General features: G+C 42.7%; 1 protein-coding gene across 1 annotated transcript in view; it reads left to right on the top strand.

The window, feature by feature from the left end:
• The first annotated feature begins 3,452 nt into the window (after positions 1-3,452).
• znrf1 (zinc and ring finger 1) overlaps positions 3,453-20,707 on the top strand; it is a 66,857-nt gene continuing 49,602 nt past the window's right edge. The window contains exon 1 of the mRNA XM_069685604.1: positions 3,453-4,506. Within this exon, the coding sequence (XP_069541705.1) occupies positions 4,113-4,506 (394 nt within the window). The 5' untranslated portion in view covers positions 3,453-4,112. The remainder of the gene's footprint in view (positions 4,507-20,707) is intronic.

Here is a 20,707-nt window from a genome sequence, read left to right as displayed (position 1 = left end):
TTTCAAAAGCTAAGTCAGTGTAGAAGCAGGGGGCGACCCCACCGGTTGCAAAAATACGTCAGCTCTAAGTTTACCATAAAATGACATTACTTTCAGTTGATTTAGTACCTCAGTAAATAACAAGTTTCAAGTTTTTTTCAATACAGCGTGATGTTAATTGATTTAACGATGGTCCCATTTATATAAATAAGACATTACATTATGAAAAGTCCATCACCTACTACTTCTCACTGTCGACTCCGGAAACTGCGCTATCCTCGTCTTCCTGGACCTCAGTGCTGCCTTCGACACAGTGGATCGTGCCATTTTAACAGGCTGTCTCAAGCATGGGGTTTGTGGCAGTGCCTTGAGCTTGTTCACCTCCTACCTCAGTAATAGAACTTTTTCAGTAAATTGAGGCAACTCCACCTCCTCTACGGCCAATTTATCCTGTTGAGTCCCACAAGGCTCCATCCTAGGCCCCAATCTCTTTTCCATATGCTGCCATTAGATAAAATCATTCAGAGGCACATCTCCCCCTGACACCAAACAAGAAAATGAATCTAAACTGCCCCAGAGAATGCCTTGAAGAGATAAAAAGCTGGATGGCTCAAAATTTCCTCCAACTGAATGACAACAAATCTTAAGTAATTTTGGCCCCCAATATTCTATCAAACTAATCACCAACAGCTTAGGTCAACTGTCCACCTTCCTTAAACCATATGCACAGAACCATGGCGTGACTTAGAAAAAAGTTATCCATGATCATCTCCTCCCAGCTTGATTACTGTAATTCCCTGTATACTGGGATCCGCCAGTCGTCCTTGTCCAGCCTGCAGCTGGCACAAAATGCTTCCGCCAGGCTTCTGACTAGTTCCAGGAAGAGGGAACATATTACTGCTATTCTAGCCTCTCTTCACTGGCTTCCAGTATGCTTCAGGATTGATTTTAAGGTTGCAATGTTTGTTTTTAAAGCACCGAATGGACAGGCCCCCCTCCTATATCACAGACCTCTTAAGCCCTTACACTACCTCCAGGCCCCTCAGATCGTCCGACATGGGCCTCCTGGCCGTCCCTTGCTGTAGACTAAAACTCAGAGGTTGCTTTATTACTGTGTTTATGTCTTTAAATGTTTATATTTTGTTTATACCGCCTGTGTTATTAAAACCTTGTGTGTGTTTTCTATGTTTTGTTTATTCCTTATGTTGATGTTTTTGAATCTTTTGTGATTGATCTTATCCGGTTTTTGACTTTGTACAGCACTTTGGTCAGCTGCAGGGCTTTTCTATCGACCCCATTGAGCAATGATACATTTTACCCATTACTGAAGCCTAAATATAACTTTCAAATACTTTTTTTTATGTAATAGAAAGTCAACAACATTTCTTTTGGTGCTAGGGCCAGCTTGGTTAGAAAGGTAGGCCTACATCTATAAACCAGTTAGTAAAAATAAGGCTTTCAGCTGAATCAACCCTAAAAATGACCAGCCTACTCCTCATGGATTGGTCTCGCAGCACACCTGAGCACCGTATGTCAATATAGGAACCTTGGGGTTTTTTTTCAGCATGCATGTTAACAGGTTAGAGAAGCCACACAGCCTGCGTTAGTAGCTCGGTTCAGGCACAGCTAACGTGCTGTTGCAGCACCAACAATCTAGTGAATAGGAGGTTCACCTACTTTTACTGCGAGCCACTACAGAAACAAAGTGTATATCAGTAGAATATATCAAACTCAAAACTGCCTGTATCACTTTCTGATTTCAGTTTCAAGTTAAGGTGAATGAAATCTATGAATATATGAGATCAGACATAAGATTATTTAAGGTCATTAACAAAGGTAAACTCAGTGTAAAGTGTCAGGGCTGTCAGCATCAGCTCAGCTGCTGACAATCAGGCCGTGTGCACACTGTATTGGTACAGGCCACATCAGTTCAGCGACAGTCGTCAGGCACTGCTCAGGCATACTGTGTGAACTTAGCATTAGAATGTCTTTTTATTCAAGCGAACATTACACAATAACAAGACATTTATTTGATGTGGTCATGGTTTCTACTTGTGAATAACAAGGTAGCCAGACCCTAGTACCCTGCTAAACTTTTTCATTTAAATGAGCAAAATCAACATTGAGCAGACTAACAATCGTGACCAGAAAATTATTTCTGAATTAGGTTTTTTTTTCATCTTCTTCCATACAATTGCACTTATATTTCCATACAGTAGAGTCAACCCCTGGTTTAAGGAACTTGAAGGTATCCACTGGTTATTGTTGTTCTGGTTATTAATTCTAGGATTATATCTATCATTGGTTAATGTGCAGCCTTCCTGGCAGAAAGCACTCACATGAAACTACTGGACAAAAAAGTTGTTCTTATACCTGGAGACTTTTACCTTCCATTTCCCATCTTACATTCATATAAGGACCATTTGAGTGGATTGTGTGTGTGTGTGTGTGTGTGTGTGTGTATACGTGTGTGTTCTCATGCCTGAGCAGCAGATAGGCGACCATTTATAGTCCCGCTGTCATTATAGCACGATAGATTATCACCTTTTACAGTGAGTACTTTACCACAGTTTACCTTATTGGGAAGTGAGGCAATGAAGACTGTACAAGAGTGACTGTGTGTTATTGTGAAGAAACAAAGAGCCAGACAGAGTAAAACCAGCCTAATCACACTCTCTTACACACACATGAACACCCTCCCACACACACACTCACACACACACACACATGCACAGGATTAGAGAAGTAATCCCAAACCAAACATGTGAGCCAGTAATCCAAATAATTTAACATATGGTGGAAAAATCTGTGCATAACTTGGTAATGACAACAATATGCTGGCTGATGGCCCGATATTGTGAGGGAGCCGAGCGGCATCATGGGTAATGGAAAAGACAAAGTTCGTTTTCTATGGACCAATAAAGTCAGGGGATGGGATTCCCCAGCCATTCAAATATGCGTCAGTCCAAACCTAATGTAGGCTTATGTGAATGCACTAAATTATTGCAAGATATGAATTTAACTATGGTATTTTAATAATGCCTTTACTAATTAAAAAGTAGAATATTTATACTATCATAAAATCATTTCGAAAAACAACAATTGAGGGTAACATTTAGTCTAGCTCGGGTTTAAATAATCTTCTGAGGTAATCAGAAGTAATCCCCATTTTAAGTTAAAATCTGAAATATCCAATTCAGTTTCAATTTAGGCCATAATTGGTCTACCTGCTTCCTAGTGCCATTACTTGTCATGTGCAAAATGCCCCATGACTCAAAAGTCTTTAAGGTATCACAAGCCTGGAGAGAATTTCCGAGCTCATTCTTATTGGTTTGGAATTAATACGAAGTGTATGCTCTCTCTCAGCATCGTCTCCTGTCCTGTCTGTATTTATGATCCGAGCTTGCGCACTGGGCGCCTCCATTGTCTGGCCAGCAGCAGCAGCAGCAGCGGCGGCGGCGGCGGAGCAGAGAGTAGCGGAGCGCGGTTCTGAGCGCAGGGGAGCGGCTTCACTGTGACCCCGATCTACGGGGAGAAACGCGACCGCTGGTTGGGGACCACCACGGACGGCGACGTCATATTTTTTTGGTCAAAGACAGACCGTCATTTTGCGGCGGTCAGACAGACAGCAACAGTTGTCACGATGTCTGAGATCAGATGAGGCGAGAGCAGCGGAGTGAACATTGCGGCGCTGCTGTGATTCGGGCCGGGCGGGATAAACGTGTTGCTGCCGCGTCCTGCCTGCAATGATACAGCCGTCTTAACCACCTGGGACAGCGAGGGGAGTGTGGTGTACATCTGTGTGTCATTCCGGGCTTTCGGCGTCATTCGGCTCGTCAGCCATCCCCCGGTTGTGTCGAGGTTTGTCTGCGGGTGAGGTGAATCCAGACGTCAGGGCGGGCTCATGTTCCGCTCAGCAGGGAAACGGGCTGTTGCGTCTGCAGAGAGTCAGAGCTGACGAGCCTGCTGAGACACACGGACAGACAGGCAGGCAGGCAGGCAGGCCGAGAGACAGACAGGAGCGAGGGGAGGGGGGCGACAGCCTGTTTCGGCTCTCTCGACCCTTTGCGGATCGAGCCGAGCCCCCTCCTGGTTTCCACCCAGAACCCCCACCCACTTGCCTCCCGCTTTGGATGGGGGGAAAGCAGAGCACGGCGGGGCGGCCCCGGGGTGCTTTTCCCGGTGTCTCTACGGATGACAGCGCGGTGCCACCCTCGGCCCACTTCGGCCACTACCGGCCGAGCGGCACCATGGGCCTGCGGAGCCGCTCGGTGAGCTCCGTGGCTGGGATGGGCATTGACCACAGTCCCGCCGTGCCCTTCGGCTTCTACACCCCCAGAGGGACGGACTCGGATCGAGCTGGAGGGGGGTCAGGGGGCAACACCGCCGCCCCCCACGGTACCGGCTACCAGGACACTGGGGGCGGTGGGCACCACACGGACGGGGTGCTCTATTTGGGGTCCCGGGGGTCGCTGGCTGACACCTTGCCCCTGCACATCGCACCCCGCTGGTTCAGCGCACACAGCGGTAAGGGCAGTCTAGTCTGCACACACACACACACACACACACACACACGCACGCACACACACACACACACACACACACACACACACACACACACACACACACACACACTGACACCCATGAGCCAAAATTTGGTTGACGCTTAAGGATTAATCATCAAAGAAAAGCACATATAAATGCATTCCCAATGACATCAGCTCCTAATGACACACACTGCCATCATGCACACCTTGTTTACCTGCAGGAAGGAGTGACACCCATGCACCCATTGACTCTCACTGCTATGACGGGAAGTTTGGGCCCACCCCAGGATATTTTGAGTGAAAAAAAGAAGCATTTTTCAGCTTAACAAAATCTGTGTCAACGATTTGTTTCCTTCTGATTTCCCCCCTTGTAGAAGAGGAGGGTAAAGGATGACATATTTCTACAGTCACATGAAAATGCTGTTTATCAGTCATTTGATGAAATGAGAGAAATAGCTGTGCTCTGTGTGTCCAAGGGGAATTAGATTTGGTGAGCATAACATTGCAGGGTGTGCTCCGTCTTGACTGTCACCGCTGCACCGTCTGCATAGGTCATTCCTTGTTGTGTGAAATGACACTAATAAGCCTGTTGCCAAATCTGGCTGAGTCAATTAGCCCAGCGATTAGAGAAGAGGGAGGGAGGGAGAAGGAGGAAGGTGAGGCAGGGAAGGAGGAAGGAAAAGAGGGAGGGAGAGAATGGAGAGAAGGGTTGAGGGGGGTTGTTCATGCTTATCATCGGCTTACCACTCGCTCCACAATATGTTTCTCTGTGTGTGAACCTGTCATGCCCTCAAGAACACGCACACACCTAAACCTGTACACTCACAAACATATGTATGTAGGTATCCACACAACTCTCAGCCACATGCCCACAGCTGGTTCACATTGAATTGCACAAACACACACAAACACTCAACAATGAAGTCCTCAAGGAAAATATACACACACTTGTCTCTCACACACACACACACGCGCGTATACACACATGCAGACACAGCGGGCTCAGTAAGGTCCCCAGGCTCTCATTACCAAAGCCCTGACCGGCTCACAGCAGGGGAAAAGCAAGTTTGATGTCAACATCTTGGCTGTTTTTCTCTGCCTACATTGCCTAGCGACTCTGATGTACTTTCATATCAGTAGGAGGAGGTAACAGGGCAGATTATTGGAAAAATGAGAAAGGTGCACATGTCAGGGAGAGAGTCCTTTAGGAAATACTCTACAGGAAACACCAGTAGGAATATGATTTAATCAAAGGAGCACTGTAGCAAAATAAAGGACAATATTAGGCTCCATAGGTGCGGTCAGCACACAGCCTGTTGCTGCCACAAAGCTGAGGTACCAGTCACATTGTGGGAAGCCAAATGAAAGGAGTAGATCGACTCACAGTATTTGTTGCAGTAACTTCCGGATAAGAGAGTTAAAAGTATATTAAGTTAACATACATATATAAACAATAAATAGTGGAAAGGGCCATCAAGACAAGCTTCAAGAGAACTCTAGATTCTGCATCTGAAAAGGGAGGAGTTAGCTAGGCTAATGTTACATACTATGTAGAATTGAGGCTGCCTAGCTAATAAGCTGTTTTTAAATTAATGTTAGAGGCCAGGTGAAACAAATCAAATCAAATCAAATCAAATTTTATTTGTATAGCGCCAAATCATAACCAGAGTTATCTCGAGACACTTTACAAAAAGAGCAGGTCTAGACCGACTCTTTGTTATGTTATTTAGAGAGAAGCCCAACATGAATCACCATGAGTAGCACTTAGCATCTTGCAAGGATTTATACTGCCGATGCATTATTTTTTCTTCTGCATGCTTCCATTTCCAGCTGCAGGATTCTTAGTAGTTCTCGGAGTCTTGGTAGTTTTGGCTGCTTTCTCCGCCTTTTCCTTTTTAACTCAAGAGACTCAACTTTGATTTTACAATCCTTGTCTGTGATTTAAAAGTTTTACAGCAGGTCAGGAAGTTAGTTAAGTTAAAGATTCAATCTTGAAGATTTCAGTGTCGTTCTCTTTGGCGCCTCTAATGGCGATTAATTGTAATTGTGGGAGCACACTTCCCAATTTAACCAGAGGTCCACAGTTGGCTCCCTTTGTCACGGTTGTAACTCTTGATTTTCCTCGCTGACGGTCGCTTTCCTATTGAGACTGTTTGCCTTCATCTGAGCCTCAAAATTTGTTTCTTTTTCTTTTGATTTTCACTTATGTTTGAAGTTGTATCTGTAGTCATCGATCATTTCTTTGTTTGTTCAGCTGTAGTAGATTACTGTTTACTTGCAACACTTGCAGAGACCGGAAAGCAGCCACTTAGTTCCTCCTACCCTCTCTGGCAGACCAACCAATGCTAGGTGATGGAAAACGTGTCACTAACTGGGCGCTGCTTGTGATTTTTTCTGTGAATGTCGCCACAGACACCCAGTCCATAATAATACTATATACTGCAAATGCAAAGGCTTTCATCAGTGGGCCATATGCTCAATCACTCTTGTGTTATCTCATTCGGTGATAGATAGAGACTTAACAGACATTTATTTAAATGAAAGTATTCGAATGTATGTAATGCTTAAGGGCGGAAGTGTGTTTTAGCTAGTAGGCTACTGCCTTTGGTTAGCTGGTTCTGTTGGTTAGATATACAGTAGTTTATCAAAGAGGTTAGCAAAGCAACATAGTACATAAAATAAGCACAGCGGAAACCTTAGATAGATGGCACAACTGTGTTTTTGTATATATTTAAATGTTACCGCTACAACTGATAACAACTGAGCTACTGTAGATTCAAATAACGTTTTCTCCAATCTGTGTCTATGGTTATCTCTGCAGCTACCTGCCCAGAAGTAAATGTGATGTTACAGTGATTCAGTCTGCAGAAGCAAGCAGGAATAAAGAATTAAAAAACATGTAAATGTTCAAAAACACAAGTTGAATACATTTGCTTGAGGCTTTAGACGTGTTGAGAGATGCTGCACCTGACAAGATCACAAGAAGATAGACAGCTCTTCAAGATGAGTGACAACTGTTGGGTCGAGAACTGGACCACCTGAGGGGGAAGAGGGCAGAACTGACAATACTCCTCCTGTCTCTGTAAGAACAGTTTCAGGTTTAATAAGTCATTCATTGAGTCAGAGTTAAATTACGTGATCTGCTAGGAGTGTTAGCAACTTAGCCTACAAGATACAGTTTTAAGTGTCTGATGAAGGTCGCTCTGAACAAAATGTCACACATTTAATGCTGAAATAAAAAGTTGGTCACATGTATAGGAAGTTTTGCCACCTTTTCATCCATCTAGACCCCTGCTGCGACTGCTTAGTATGCCCTTTATTTCCCTTGTTACTGCGGCAGAAATGCTCTTCTTACAGGGGTTTCCTGGTGGTGAAGGAGATTTTTTGGGAAAACTTTGCTGCCTAAATTGCTTTCAGAACATGTCAAAAAATCCAGTGTCCTCAATTATTTCAGTGCGACCACTGCGCTGGCACAGCTGGGTGCCGCTACAAAAGGGCTCCTGCAAGAAAATGCATCTAGTGTTTAAAGAAAAGTTCATCCTGGTTCAACTTAAGCTGCAGCACTGAATATTGTCATCAGGGAATGTATTGTGCTGGTCTATCCAGAATGTCTAAGCATCCATGCAAGGTAGAAGAGCTAGTAGCATTATGCTAGTAGCATTGGGTTTAGTATAAAGTTAACCTCATAATCTTAAATAACAAAATACAATGAAAACAGTTACCAGCATTTCACTGTGTTATAGTGTGGCACACATCTTGAAGACGTTGTTTTAGTGATAAGTGTATTGCTTAAGCCCGCCCTACTGTGCTGTGATTGGCTAGAAAAATCTATATGTGAATCTAAGGCTTAAACCAATGAACCCACTGTTTGTGTCGTTTGCAGAATTAAATGTCCTATTTGACAAAATATTTGAATCCCAAACATGATCATTTTCAACCCTAACAAAGTGCGTGGTTTCAGTGAAATAGTTGCAGTTTTGTTGTACATGGTTGAGCGGGACACAAACAGCAGCCTCCTAAACGTGTGGCTGAAGAAGCTTCCTGGCCAAAAGCCCTGAAGACAAACTATGTGAACTATGAGGTAAAAATCAGCCGCTCACTTCATAGTGGTACCATCTGGGGATGGGCATTTCCAATAATGTCAATATTCGAGTAATCTAATTACCTCATGAATGAGTAATAGAGAACTCGCAAATTATATATTTTTTACTGTTATAAAAACACACGTCAAACACCGACCTCCCAGCCTGGAAATAGTAGGCAGTATGTCTGTAACAGAACATTACTATCTAACACTTTCACATTAATATAAATGAATTGCCAACAATAGAAAGCAAGTGCAATTTCAAATGCATTCAACAACCTTAACAAGCCCTTCAATAAACATTGTTGTTACATTCCGTTGTCAAACGTCGCAGAGGCAGCGCACTGTTTGGACTTCTGTTCTGTGTTGCTTAACACTCTCGTAGCTGTTGTCCGGCATGATGGGGGCTGGTACGCCATCAGCTCATGAAAGCCTGACTTAATGGGAGCATATCTCCAGTCACAATGTCCGTTATTAGCAGGCTAATCATCTCCGCTCTGGTATCATCACAATGGTGTGTGCTAACAGGGCTAGCAAATTATGTGACGCGAGACTGTCTGACTGTCTGTCTCCACTGGCTTCTCCTTGTGCATGTGGTGAAGCATCGAACTTGTATTTCTATGACATACAAGTCTAACATCACATATCTTGCACAGCACGATATCGTCGTCTTTTTTGTCAAAGTACTTCCAGACATCACTTTTCCTGGTCACGGCTGACATGGTGCATGTAACTGAGTTAAACTACTGTAGCTGAAAGCAACGCATGCGCGGGTGCTCGATTATTCGTCCCCATCCCCAGTACCAGCCAATCGTAGCACAGTAAGGGGGAATAAGTTGGTTCTTGCAGTGGAAAAAAAGCATCCTGGATGGTTCGCTACAGGATGTTCTGTTCAGTACAAAACTTTCTTTGGTTGGGCACACCCTTCAACCAAATAAGCCTTTATCACTGTAATGAGGGTTATGTCTTAGCTTGAGAACATTAAATACACTCAGTGCCCTTTTCACCTGCTAAGCTTTGGAAGTTGGTTTGTGGTTCGTTAGCTAAACTATGCTAATAATGTTAGCCCCTTGATGTATAAATTGTGTTGGTACAGCAAAGGAAAATGAGAAACCTTAGCTGGAGAAGCCCTTTGTGTCATTAAGATATATCATATTCAAGCTAGTTAGGAGGTTCTTGATATACTTCTAAACCAAATCTGTTGGGCCCATAGACTAGTTATTAGTTATTTGATGCTGTAAAAGGATGATTGACAGCTCTGTTGACAAATACAGCTCCGGAAGCCAATCTGTTCCCGCCGACTTCTACTACGCAACTCTGGCGTAGATGTCACCATCACAAGATGGCAGCGGTATCTTACCCTCTATGTTTTGCATCAATTTCATACAATAAGAGCAGGTGGAGCCACATCGTCCATCAGACATTGGTTGGGACTGACTCAGCTGTGATCCCAACTAATAGGAAGGACAGTCTAATATGAATTTTAGATAAGAAACGTGTTCAGTTTGTGATGGTTCAACAAAGGACAATCTCTTGTTTTTACAAAGTTAATGAAAAGGCATCAAATATTTAGTGATGTCCTTTCACAAAAAGTGGGATAATCTTTTATTAAATATGACGACCAAAACAGAAATGGTTCTCATACCTTTAACAAAGGCAGTGCTCAACATATCTGATGCTGGATGCTTGTTTATGCTTGAAGGAATCCCTTTTATAAACCCTGAAAATGTTTCTTTCTAGATTAAAATACGGTTTACTTTTCTTCTGAAGCCTAACTAAAGGCATGCACAAATGTAACAACTTACCAAATATTTGACATGATTGAGAAATTTCAGTTAATAGCTTGACATTACTCATCAAGTACTTGTATCACTGTGCTTAGAAGGAAGGAGGCCCGATGGCAAGTCATTTGCTGGATTCAGCCCAGTTAAGAGAATCCAAATAAGGTCAAATATAGCTGCAATTATATGTCAATTAATGGATAAGTTGATTTACATAATTATGTTGCCAAGTTGTCTTTTAGTATGTTTTAGGAAACGATTTAAAAACACTTTTCCTTCCCTGCCTCACCTCCTTCGATCGCTTTTCTTTGTCATCTATGAAAGTAATTGAAAAATCTCTAAGTTTTGGAGCACTGGTTGCAAAAAAATAAGCAATTTACAGGGTCACAATTGGCTCTGGGAAATTGTGAAGAGCTTTTTTTAAAATTATTTTTCCATATTTATGGACTAAACGAATAAACAATTGTGAAAATAATTGGCAGATCGAGCAATAATGAATATAGTTGTAGCCCTCGTGTTAACCATTGCCTCAGTTACAAAACGATTTGTAGATTTTATAATGTGTTTTTCTAATCTGTCCCACAGCCCTTTCAGAACGCTACAGAGTGTACCTGTACAGGTGTAAAGGAGATAATTTATTCAGTGAACATCATGTTCATTTTGAATTTTGGAAGGTTGTGATTATGGAGTGGTGAGAATTGCATTTTTAAATTAGACCAGAGTAATAAAGACTTTTGTATTGTCGTCTTATTGTTCAATATGTGTTAGTGTGAATTTGCCTTCGGATCAGACCCAGTCACAGAAAACAGCTGGAGGAGATGCAAGATGCAAATTGTTTAGCCATAAGATTCACAGACAAAAACTGAGCTGTCATCCAAAAAATGAACTTGCTCTTCTTCTCTGAAGCATCTGTCAAGTCAGACTGCACTGACAGGGTTTCACCTTACAGAATAACAAGTTACTCTGTAATATTCTACTTTACGTTTGCATGAGATTTCCGGTTTGTGTTGTAGACATAAAACGACTCTTCAGAGCAGAGTGAGACAGTGGTTTCTGCCCTGATTGTGGCGGTATTTCATCCATCATCATTAACTCGTCATTGTTGTGGTGAATAGAGCCAGACTTTCCTCTGGGATTTGTAATCGTTCAGTCAAAGCAAAGTAGTTTCTGGTCAATGTTCTAGCCCCAGCAGTGCTTGGAGTCATCCTAGAAAGCCAGTAGGTTACAAGTGCGTAATCCAGTGGGTGTATGAAACTTTATGTGGACTACTAAGTAATGTTGGGGGTAATAGGGGCCAAGCTGGTTATATTTGCCCATTGTTAGCCTAGTGTTTTAATGTGTGCACGTATAGTAGAATCCATGGTATGATGAATGACAAAAATTAGAGCTCCCAAATAGAGCCTGACCAATATTAATAGGACAATATTGTTATCGGCCTATAGCCTATATATGTTTAAGGTGTGCACTGATATAAACTTATTTTACAGAACATATAATGTTGGAAACAATGTTTCATGAACCTTGCCCTCTTAAATCGGAATTGATACCGGTAACAAAAATGATCAGTCGGGCTCTACTCCAAAACTAGTGTGCATAACTCTGTGACAAATGAGAATAAATCCAATGAAGAATTGCAGTCCTGCCTAAGCACTAGCTTTGATTATTAACTTATAAGTAATACAGGTGCAAACGAGTACTAGCTAAAAAAAGTCATAATCGCTCACAAAACAATTGCATTGATAATCGTTTTGTAGTCCTATATTTTTTCTACATTTTATCCAAGTAAGTCCCCTGTGTCGTGTCGACCTATAAGTGTTATTTAAAAAGCTATCATGCTTGTTGCTTTCTGTGGTATAAAATTAAGTATAATTTTTAGAAACAGCCAGAGACCGACAACAAGCTCTCCATCATGCACACTGCTCATTGTGATATGCGCTCTGTCTAATACTCACAGAAACCAAACAAATGAAGTGATTCAATCCAAATCTTCATTGGCAAAAATGAAAAGCAATCAGCCTAAAGTTCGCAGAGGTGTGGCCTACAAAGTAGCTGCTTTATTTGAATGTGGTCCAAAAAAATGAATGAATTGAACAGACTTTTGATTATCGAGTAAGTGTTTTTTTAATGATTTTATTTAACATGTGCAAATCTAATCTTGACAATCTCAGTGCAGACAAAGCCTCGTGCACCCCAAGCAATCTGTGGCACTCCCCTAAGGGGGGCCCGGATCCCAGGTTGGGAACCACTGATGTAGGAGACAGTTTGTCTTCTGGTTTTGGTAAAGGAATAGCAACATGTCGACATGCTGTGGGGTTAGTCTGGTGCACACTCTGTTGACTGTGAGACCCACCGCTGAGAGCACCCGCTCAGACGGTACTGATGTCTGTTTAACAGATAGTATTAATCAGTTAACATTCTCATTGTCAGTTAATGGTTAAATGGTTAATAACTAACATCCCTACGATAATTGTAGACTGGACCGCATGGGAAAATAACAAATCAAAACAAAACTACAAAGCGAGTACTTCAGTAATCGTTTAAGCAATGGGTCGAGTAATCAGTTAGAGAAAATGTTGAATTTCTGCTTCCCTAATAGGTACAATCAGAAACCTGGTTTGTCATTCAAGAAAAAACAGTAGACGGGGTCGATGGTAGCTCAGCCTGTCAGGATTTGGCTTGAGAACCGGAGGGTGGCTAGTTCAAGTCCTGGTATTGGACTTGCACTATAGCATGGAATTGGGGCTGGTAGCTGGAGACGTACCAGTTCTTTTCCTGGGTACTGTCGAGGTCTCCTTGAGCAAGGCACTGAATCCCCCAACTGTATGGGGCGCATGTCCATGTACAGCCCCCTCACTCTGACATGTCTCCATTAATGCATGTCCATAGGGTCCTGTTTGTGCATGTGTGTATTTCGGAGCTTTGTGTGTGTAGCACGTTTGTAAAAACAGCGAAAAAATTCAATTTCCCCTCAGAGATTGATGAAGTATGTCATCGTCTTCTTAAAACTTTGACTGCTTTACAGCAACACTATCTCATATCTAAAACGTCTGCTGCACAAAAAGTGACATTCACATTCACATCTTGCCCTTTATATTCTCATATTCACAATGTGGTTGCTGTTGATAAAGGGAGGGCCTGTTGTTGACATAGTTACCCACCATATCACAAATAGTCACATGCACACATAAATACACACGAACACAAACATGTTTTATTCTTAGATGGATTCTCAGAAGACATTTATCTTTGCTGTTCTGAAAACGCCCCAGTCCCTCGGCTTCTCTGTAAAATGGCTGTTAATCAGACCGGCCACAGGTGCCTCTCCCCGTTTGCCCTTGGTGTGTGTGTTTGTGCATCTGCCGGTGTTTGTGAATGAGAGACGGCAGGGGAAGGAGAACAAGAGAACAGATTGTCAATTTAAAATTCAAGACAAAGGCCGGTCATAATGTGTGTGTGTGTGTGTGTGTGTGTGTGTGTGCATTCAGATGTTCAAAGATGCGTTTAGCAGGCTAATGTTAATCACGACACAGACCAGTAAGAGCCTTGCAATTGCATTTGTAATGTAGCCTTATGCGGTCTCGCGCTAAGATTGCATCCTCAAATACACACACACACACACACACACACACACACACACACACACACAAATACAGAGAGCAGCAGCAGTCAAGTTGCCTCTCCCTCCCATCCATCTTTGGTTGGGTGCAGGTAGAGGTCAGACAAACCACGTCAGGCGCATTAAATGGCTGCTGCTTGATTCAGGGACATGAATGGGTTGAAGGATTCATTCATGATTATTACAGCAGCCTTATTTTGGGCCCTGTCTCCACTTCACTCTAATAGTGCTGACATATGACTGCTCGCATCTGTGCAAAATCACATCTCACAGGGAGGAATCGTAGTCTAATTGAGTGTTTTGTCTGCGATCGATGATGGGTATCTGTACCATAGTTGTATGTATACTGATTATAACAGGCATATGTGGCTTATAAACAGTCGTCCACTAATAAGGCTTTGGTGGTATCTATGACTTTATTCCTTTGTGACCTTTCACTGGGGGTATATGCTATATTACTGTATTTGTGTGACCAACAAAGCAAAAAGTGAAAGCTGAGCTGCTGCTAAAGGAAATATCCGCCTCTTTGCTGCTGTTTTGAAATGTGGGTGTTTTGACTTGTATCATCTTGAAGGATCAGCAGCCAGAAACAGCCTTGTAGCTTTTATAATCAAAATTCCAACGTAATGCATTAAATGGTGGTGAAATGTGGAAGTGGTTGTTGGCACACATGAACCCACATAGTAATCAGTAAGTGCTTTGGCCTCTTCTTGCTCATTGTTGTGGTTTTCTTGGCCCTGAAATCTTCCCTATCAATGAACATGTTTTTTTTAATGACAAATCTGCCAAACCAAGCGGCAGCCTCCGGTGTTAGAAAATAAAGCAAGTACAAGTAAGTGCAGAAAACTGCAGTTCCTCAAGTGGCCACCTGAGGCTGGTTTCAGAAACCAAGAAATAACATTACCAACATGCCAATTTTTACAGCAGAAATAAACATGTTTACAGCCTGGTACAAAAAATGGTTTTGTTATAAATAATTTTATTGTTCAAGATAACTGTACGGGGGGGTTATAATACACCCGTTTTAATTATTATTAAGCCTTAAATCATGGGGGCCGGCTCACTTGAGTGACAGGTGAATGCTGCTGGCTGTCTGCTAGACATCAACACAGACACACCGTCACTGAACCTAACTTCACCTGTTTGTGTTGTTGGAGCCTTTTGGAGATTTTTTCATTCAAAATTTGGACAAATCTGTGTGATTTATGAAACTTTCTGGATGTGCTACAAGTCTGTGCTCCAGCTTTTCGGGGAGTTAAATGCTGGTATTATTGTATTGATATATTTTTAGCAGGAGTCAGAAGTTCGTGATAACAGCGGACCGTAGTGATGAGAAGATCGGTTGCTTTAAGTTTCCCATTACCTGTCGGTCACCTGCAGTCAGTCACCACCACAAACAGAATCTCCTCCTGGGAAAATTAAGCTAGCTCATTCACGAGCTAATGGATCAGACACAGACAGTCACTTTGATATCTCCACTCGCTTTTCTGTAGCAGCACCCTCTCATCCAGATTTGGTCACCTCAGGCTCCAGTAAACCAACACGGCGGCGGGCATAATTCAGCTTCATTTACGCAGTCGAGAAACCAATAGGTGACATCACAGTGGCTACATCCATTTTGTATACAGTCTATGTGCCAAACCTTTTGTACCCCACCTGCCCAGTACAGACAAACAAAGTTAGCAACTAGCTTCAAACTATCTTCTCAGTTTGGTTCAGAACCTTATTCGTTGTGTTCCGTTAGAGGAAAGCATGAAGTGTGTGGATTAAGATACTAGGGGATTAGCAGCATTGATGGATTGTAGAGGATGCACAAGCCGTACTTCATAGAAAAATTATACAATTACACAGGTTAAGTAATAGAAACCAAACCTTGTTTCATAACATCAGCTTTTTCCCCCTTTATTTCTGTCTTGAGGAGTATGAAGGACTGGCCGAGTTGAAAATGATCCTGCAGTTCTGGCAGTAAAGGCTGTACTCCCTAATTATTATGTCAGACAAACAGAAAGATGTGACAGAATGAATTGGCCGGACTTGAGAAAGAAAGACAGGCCGATGTGAATGAATCATTAAAGGAAACAGACAGAAAAGAATAAATGTGCTCATGGTGGAGGGGCAGCACTGTGATGTAACTGAAAGACAAGTCAGGGAGACAGACTGAGCTGAGATCTGTCACCTTTTTCACGCTGATGCTAGGCTTCATAAGCTAACCATGATGTGCCCCAGACACACACAGAACATCAGCAACCACAGCAGGAGTATTACATGCTACACAACTCGGATAGATAAAGATGCACTTGAAATATAGCTAGCAAAAAAAGGAGAAGACTTAATACAGTTACCTAGCTGATAAACAATTGGAAAAGTGTGCCAGAGAAAATTGATAAAGGGTTAAAATAGTAGGCGAACAGTAAGGATTAAATGTTTGATACAAAGAGAAAACAGTTGAAATAGTTATCTTAAAGTAACGGATAAAGGGCCCTTTTTAGACGGCGGAAGGCGTACAGTCTAGGGCAAGTGATTTAGGGCGTGTCCGATCGACTTTTGCTAGTTACGTGGCGCACAAACTGGGCAGGATCTTAGGTTTATTAAAGTTCTGTGTGCTGACCATCAAAGACAGGCAGGCTTTAAATGTTTATTTACTTATTGTTGCTGCTGGGTCACATGGCTGTATTCTCCATGCGTGGGCACGATTGTCAGCGCCACAAGTAGTGAAGAGGATTAAAATAAATGTAGACCTACCTCTTAGTTGCGTGTGTGTCTGTTTCTGCATGTATTAGAGACAGCATGCATCTGAATGAGCGTGCACAATGAAGAGCTTTGTGTCAGCAGTTTTTGGCTCCTGTGTGGCTCAAGCAGGAATCTCCCTGAGGTGAAGCAGGTGTGTGTGAAGCAGCGTTGAGCTTGTCCACGTATTCCTGCACTCTGCAAATACACTGCTTTGTCCTTATGAGTCAAAGCCCTGCTGTGCGTCCCCGTGTGAGTGACAAGTACAGACTCGCATTGTGAACTCTCTGATGTATGTCCATAATGCGCCCTCTAAATAGCAAAATCAGACTGTGCAGTTACTTTGTTTGCCTGACCACACCTCATTTGAAAACCATCATGCCCATGGGTGCTAACGGTGGCGCAAGATCACTTGCCATTTACACAACGTGGGTGCTGGCTGTGAAAATGACGACTGCGCCGGGTGGAAGATAGCAATGACACTTGTGCTGTGCGTTTTTCTGAAATTTTGAAATGTCCGGCCTCTGCCCTCCAAGTTTCTAGTAGTGACAAAGGTAACCTACATATTGTATAAAGGATAATTGATTAACATCAATTGATAATAATATTTTGAATAATTGGGGTTTCATTAAGGAGCTGGATCAGGTTGGATGTTGTGGTTGGTTGCATTGTTCCTGAGTGACCAGAAGACAGTCAGTCAGAAGATATACAGACAGAGAGAGACAGAGAGTGAGACAAGCTGAGAGACAGGCAGACCTATAGAGACAGTTTAGAGCCTACCCCAAACCAAGCACAAAGAACTGCCTTTACTGTACAACCCAGTGCTTTAGCAAACCTTTGATCTTTATATCCATCAGTCAAGCTCTCCCCTCCGCCCGCCTGCCTCTTTATTGACACATCCTGTCAATACAGCATCAGTGCTTAATCGATAAAGCATTTGCACTCTTTTCCTGACAAAAAAAGTTTAATCCCTGCCAACCTTAGCTGCCAATTCCCCAGTGGTACCTTGTGAGTGGAAAAGCATTTTTAACGCTTAATTACATGGACCGTTTGAAGAGAATAGAACAGAAATCCACTCTGTTCAATAGAGGCCTCTGCGGATGAGTCACAATTCTCCCAGCAGCTACATTTGGTGCTTCACACAGGTCCATTTGTGGTTGAACAGCAGTGATGGGTCAGTTCACAGATCAATTGTTCATTTGAACAATACTTGTGAGCAGTCGAGTGGATTTAGTTCACTGGAACTGAATCAGATTTTCGGATCATTTAGGCCTCTGTATGATTGGACTGCGATGTTAAACTTAACACAAAAGACAGCTGGAACCTTAATTCTGTGCGAACCCACAGTTGCAAACGTCCTTTATATTCCCTCTTGACATTTAAAACCAAACAGGATGCTAATGATCTCACCAATGACGTGTTATTACCTGTGCTAGGTTGGTGTCAAGGTATGACAGTATACCTGATATACTAAAGGTATGATTTTCAGTAGGGAATAGACAATATTAGAATGAGAGGGTTGATATGCATGGGCAGGTCAAAGTTGTCATACATTTTAAGGCGTGACATGCATTGAGTAACATGCAAGAAAGCATCAAACCTTAAAAGTTGGCGGTAGCTGCTAACAGCCTTTGAGTAGCAAAGTGAATTTACCAATGTTTCGCTTTAGTCTTTAGCTAGCTAATGCTAATGTTATGATCACCTTTAAAGTTATGGTGATCAATTTCCTGTTTTCACTTCCAGCTGTCTCAGAGCAATGCTAGCAAACATCAGCGCTTTTGATTATAGAAGCACAGTATTTTCACACAGCTCTGTTTTGGCTCTACAATTATGGGCGATGATTCTTTGTGGACTTTTCCATAAATACATAGTTTTAGACACACATGCTCATCGTGGACTTAAACCGGGTTAAAGGGTAAACTGACTCTTTTCATCACGCTGTGTGTAATCTGCTGCCGGAGAGTTCACTCACCCATCTGAGGTGCAAAGCAATTACTCAGCAGCCCCATTACTTGTCCCGTGCTCTCTGTCTCACTGAGCCGATGCGACTGCGTGCTATTGTTCCCAGATTACAGACACATAAGCTGATCTTCCACTTCCCTACACAGGTGCTTTTTAATTTACATGCAAATAGTGATTAAAACAAAGTGTGCACATGGACACTAACACATGTTTGTGTTATAGTTAAGCAGCACCCCACTGATTATTAGCACTCCAACACTAACTGTAAATCTAAAGTATTATCATACTGAGGATTTGTCAGTATTTGTGTACATAGCAATGAACCAAAATGATCTACCTGCTTGTTATTAAAGGTTCTTTCACACCTAAAGTCTGTTTGTTTTATCCAAATCAAAAATCCTCTTGGTTTGTGTTCACACGGCAGCTTTTACTAGCGGACTGAAAGTGTTGATGCGCGAGGAAACTGCTTTCTGATTGGTAAGAATTTCCATGTGGGAAAATCTCTGAAATAAACGAAGAGAGACGCTCCTCTTTTTGTATTGGACAGAATATTTTTGAGGGACGATCACATCGTCACAGACAATGGAGCAACAGCAGCGTACTGCATTTTTTTCACTGCAGAAATTTTAGGATAACTTTCAATTGATGTGCAGATTCTATGTAAAGTACTTTATTGGTGTGGAGCACTTAATGGCACTTAAATATGCATGATTTAAACTCTTAAGAGCACATAACGAAAACACCCAGGCTAGTGAATAGGCTGTCATATCCTTTGATAATGGAGTGTGTTACGAGTGCCCAGCAATCACAGTGAACCGCATCCTTAAAAGTGACCACAGATTAAACACCACTATGACACTGTCTGAAACTGTTAATTTATTCATAATGCACTTCATACAAACACTTGCAGTTGTGTACAACAGCGTCCATAGGCCTACTCTGACAAATACATGGAGAAGAGGCTGAAATCAGCGAAGTGCTCCTTTAAGCACAGAAATAAACCAGCACACATCCTCCCACACAAACTACAGCAGCACACACAAACAAACGAAACGTCCGCTGATGCATAACGTACACAGGACACACGGGGACACACAAGCACAATTAGAGCGACTCCTTCCATACAGCCGGGTGTTGTGGCTGGATTTCACGGCCGAGGGTTTCAGGAACACGGGGGATTGGGTGAAACATCTGTGCTGCTGAACTGGTCGCAGGATTCGAGAATATAGGTCAGCACTGCAATTTATTTCTGTTTCTTCTGCCTCTCTCTCTCTCTCTCTCTCACACACTCACACACGTTCACTCTCTCCTCATCTCCCCTCGTCCTTTTTCTCTCCCTGTTAACTCTGCACAGTGCAAACAAAGAGGGGGCACATGAGGACACATATACGAAGACTGGGAGGAGATGGGTACATGCCCCGCGTGCATGCTCTCACACAAACACGCGCATAATCACACACATACCCGTCACGTTAAAAAATATCACCTCAGACCCACTACTCACTTCCTGGCTGACTTTTGCAACATGCACACACACAGAAATGCTATTTATGCACACATCTGCAGAAAAAGAAGCAGAGCATGAAGTCAGGAAATAAAGAGACGGAGTGAAGAAATACGAAGACAGACGTGTCAGAAGATTATTGATGTTCACTTTTTGGGCCTTATGTTAAATAGACCCTGCATGCGTTAACACGTAGGTATAAAAGGCTTCAAAGGTTGCATGAGTCGTGTGGCTGCATGTCAACACCATATGTACTGTAATAGCAGCTGGGCTGGCCAATTACAAGCACCGAAGGCCCAGTCGGTCACCATGGCTGTCGGTGGACATGGCGACTGTTGCTATGGACAGCGCCTAAATGTCGTCACGGCCGAGCAAAGAGGTTTTCTAAACATAAACCTGTGATTTGGGCAGAGAGCAGAGCAGGAAAGGTAGCAGCATTCACACAGGCTGTAAACTCGCCAGACTCCTGCAGAACTGCTGACTGATCTACACGTTTCTTACAGTGAG

This window comes from Semicossyphus pulcher, unplaced genomic scaffold, assembly GCF_022749685.1.
Source record: "Semicossyphus pulcher isolate SPU_LCO1_2020_fin unplaced genomic scaffold, fSemPul1.0.p SCAF_8, whole genome shotgun sequence".
Classification (NCBI taxonomy): Eukaryota; Metazoa; Chordata; class Actinopteri; order Labriformes; family Labridae; genus Semicossyphus; species Semicossyphus pulcher.
The sequence above is the reverse complement of the archived record's forward strand: the minus strand, read 5'-3'. Positions and strand labels throughout refer to the sequence as shown.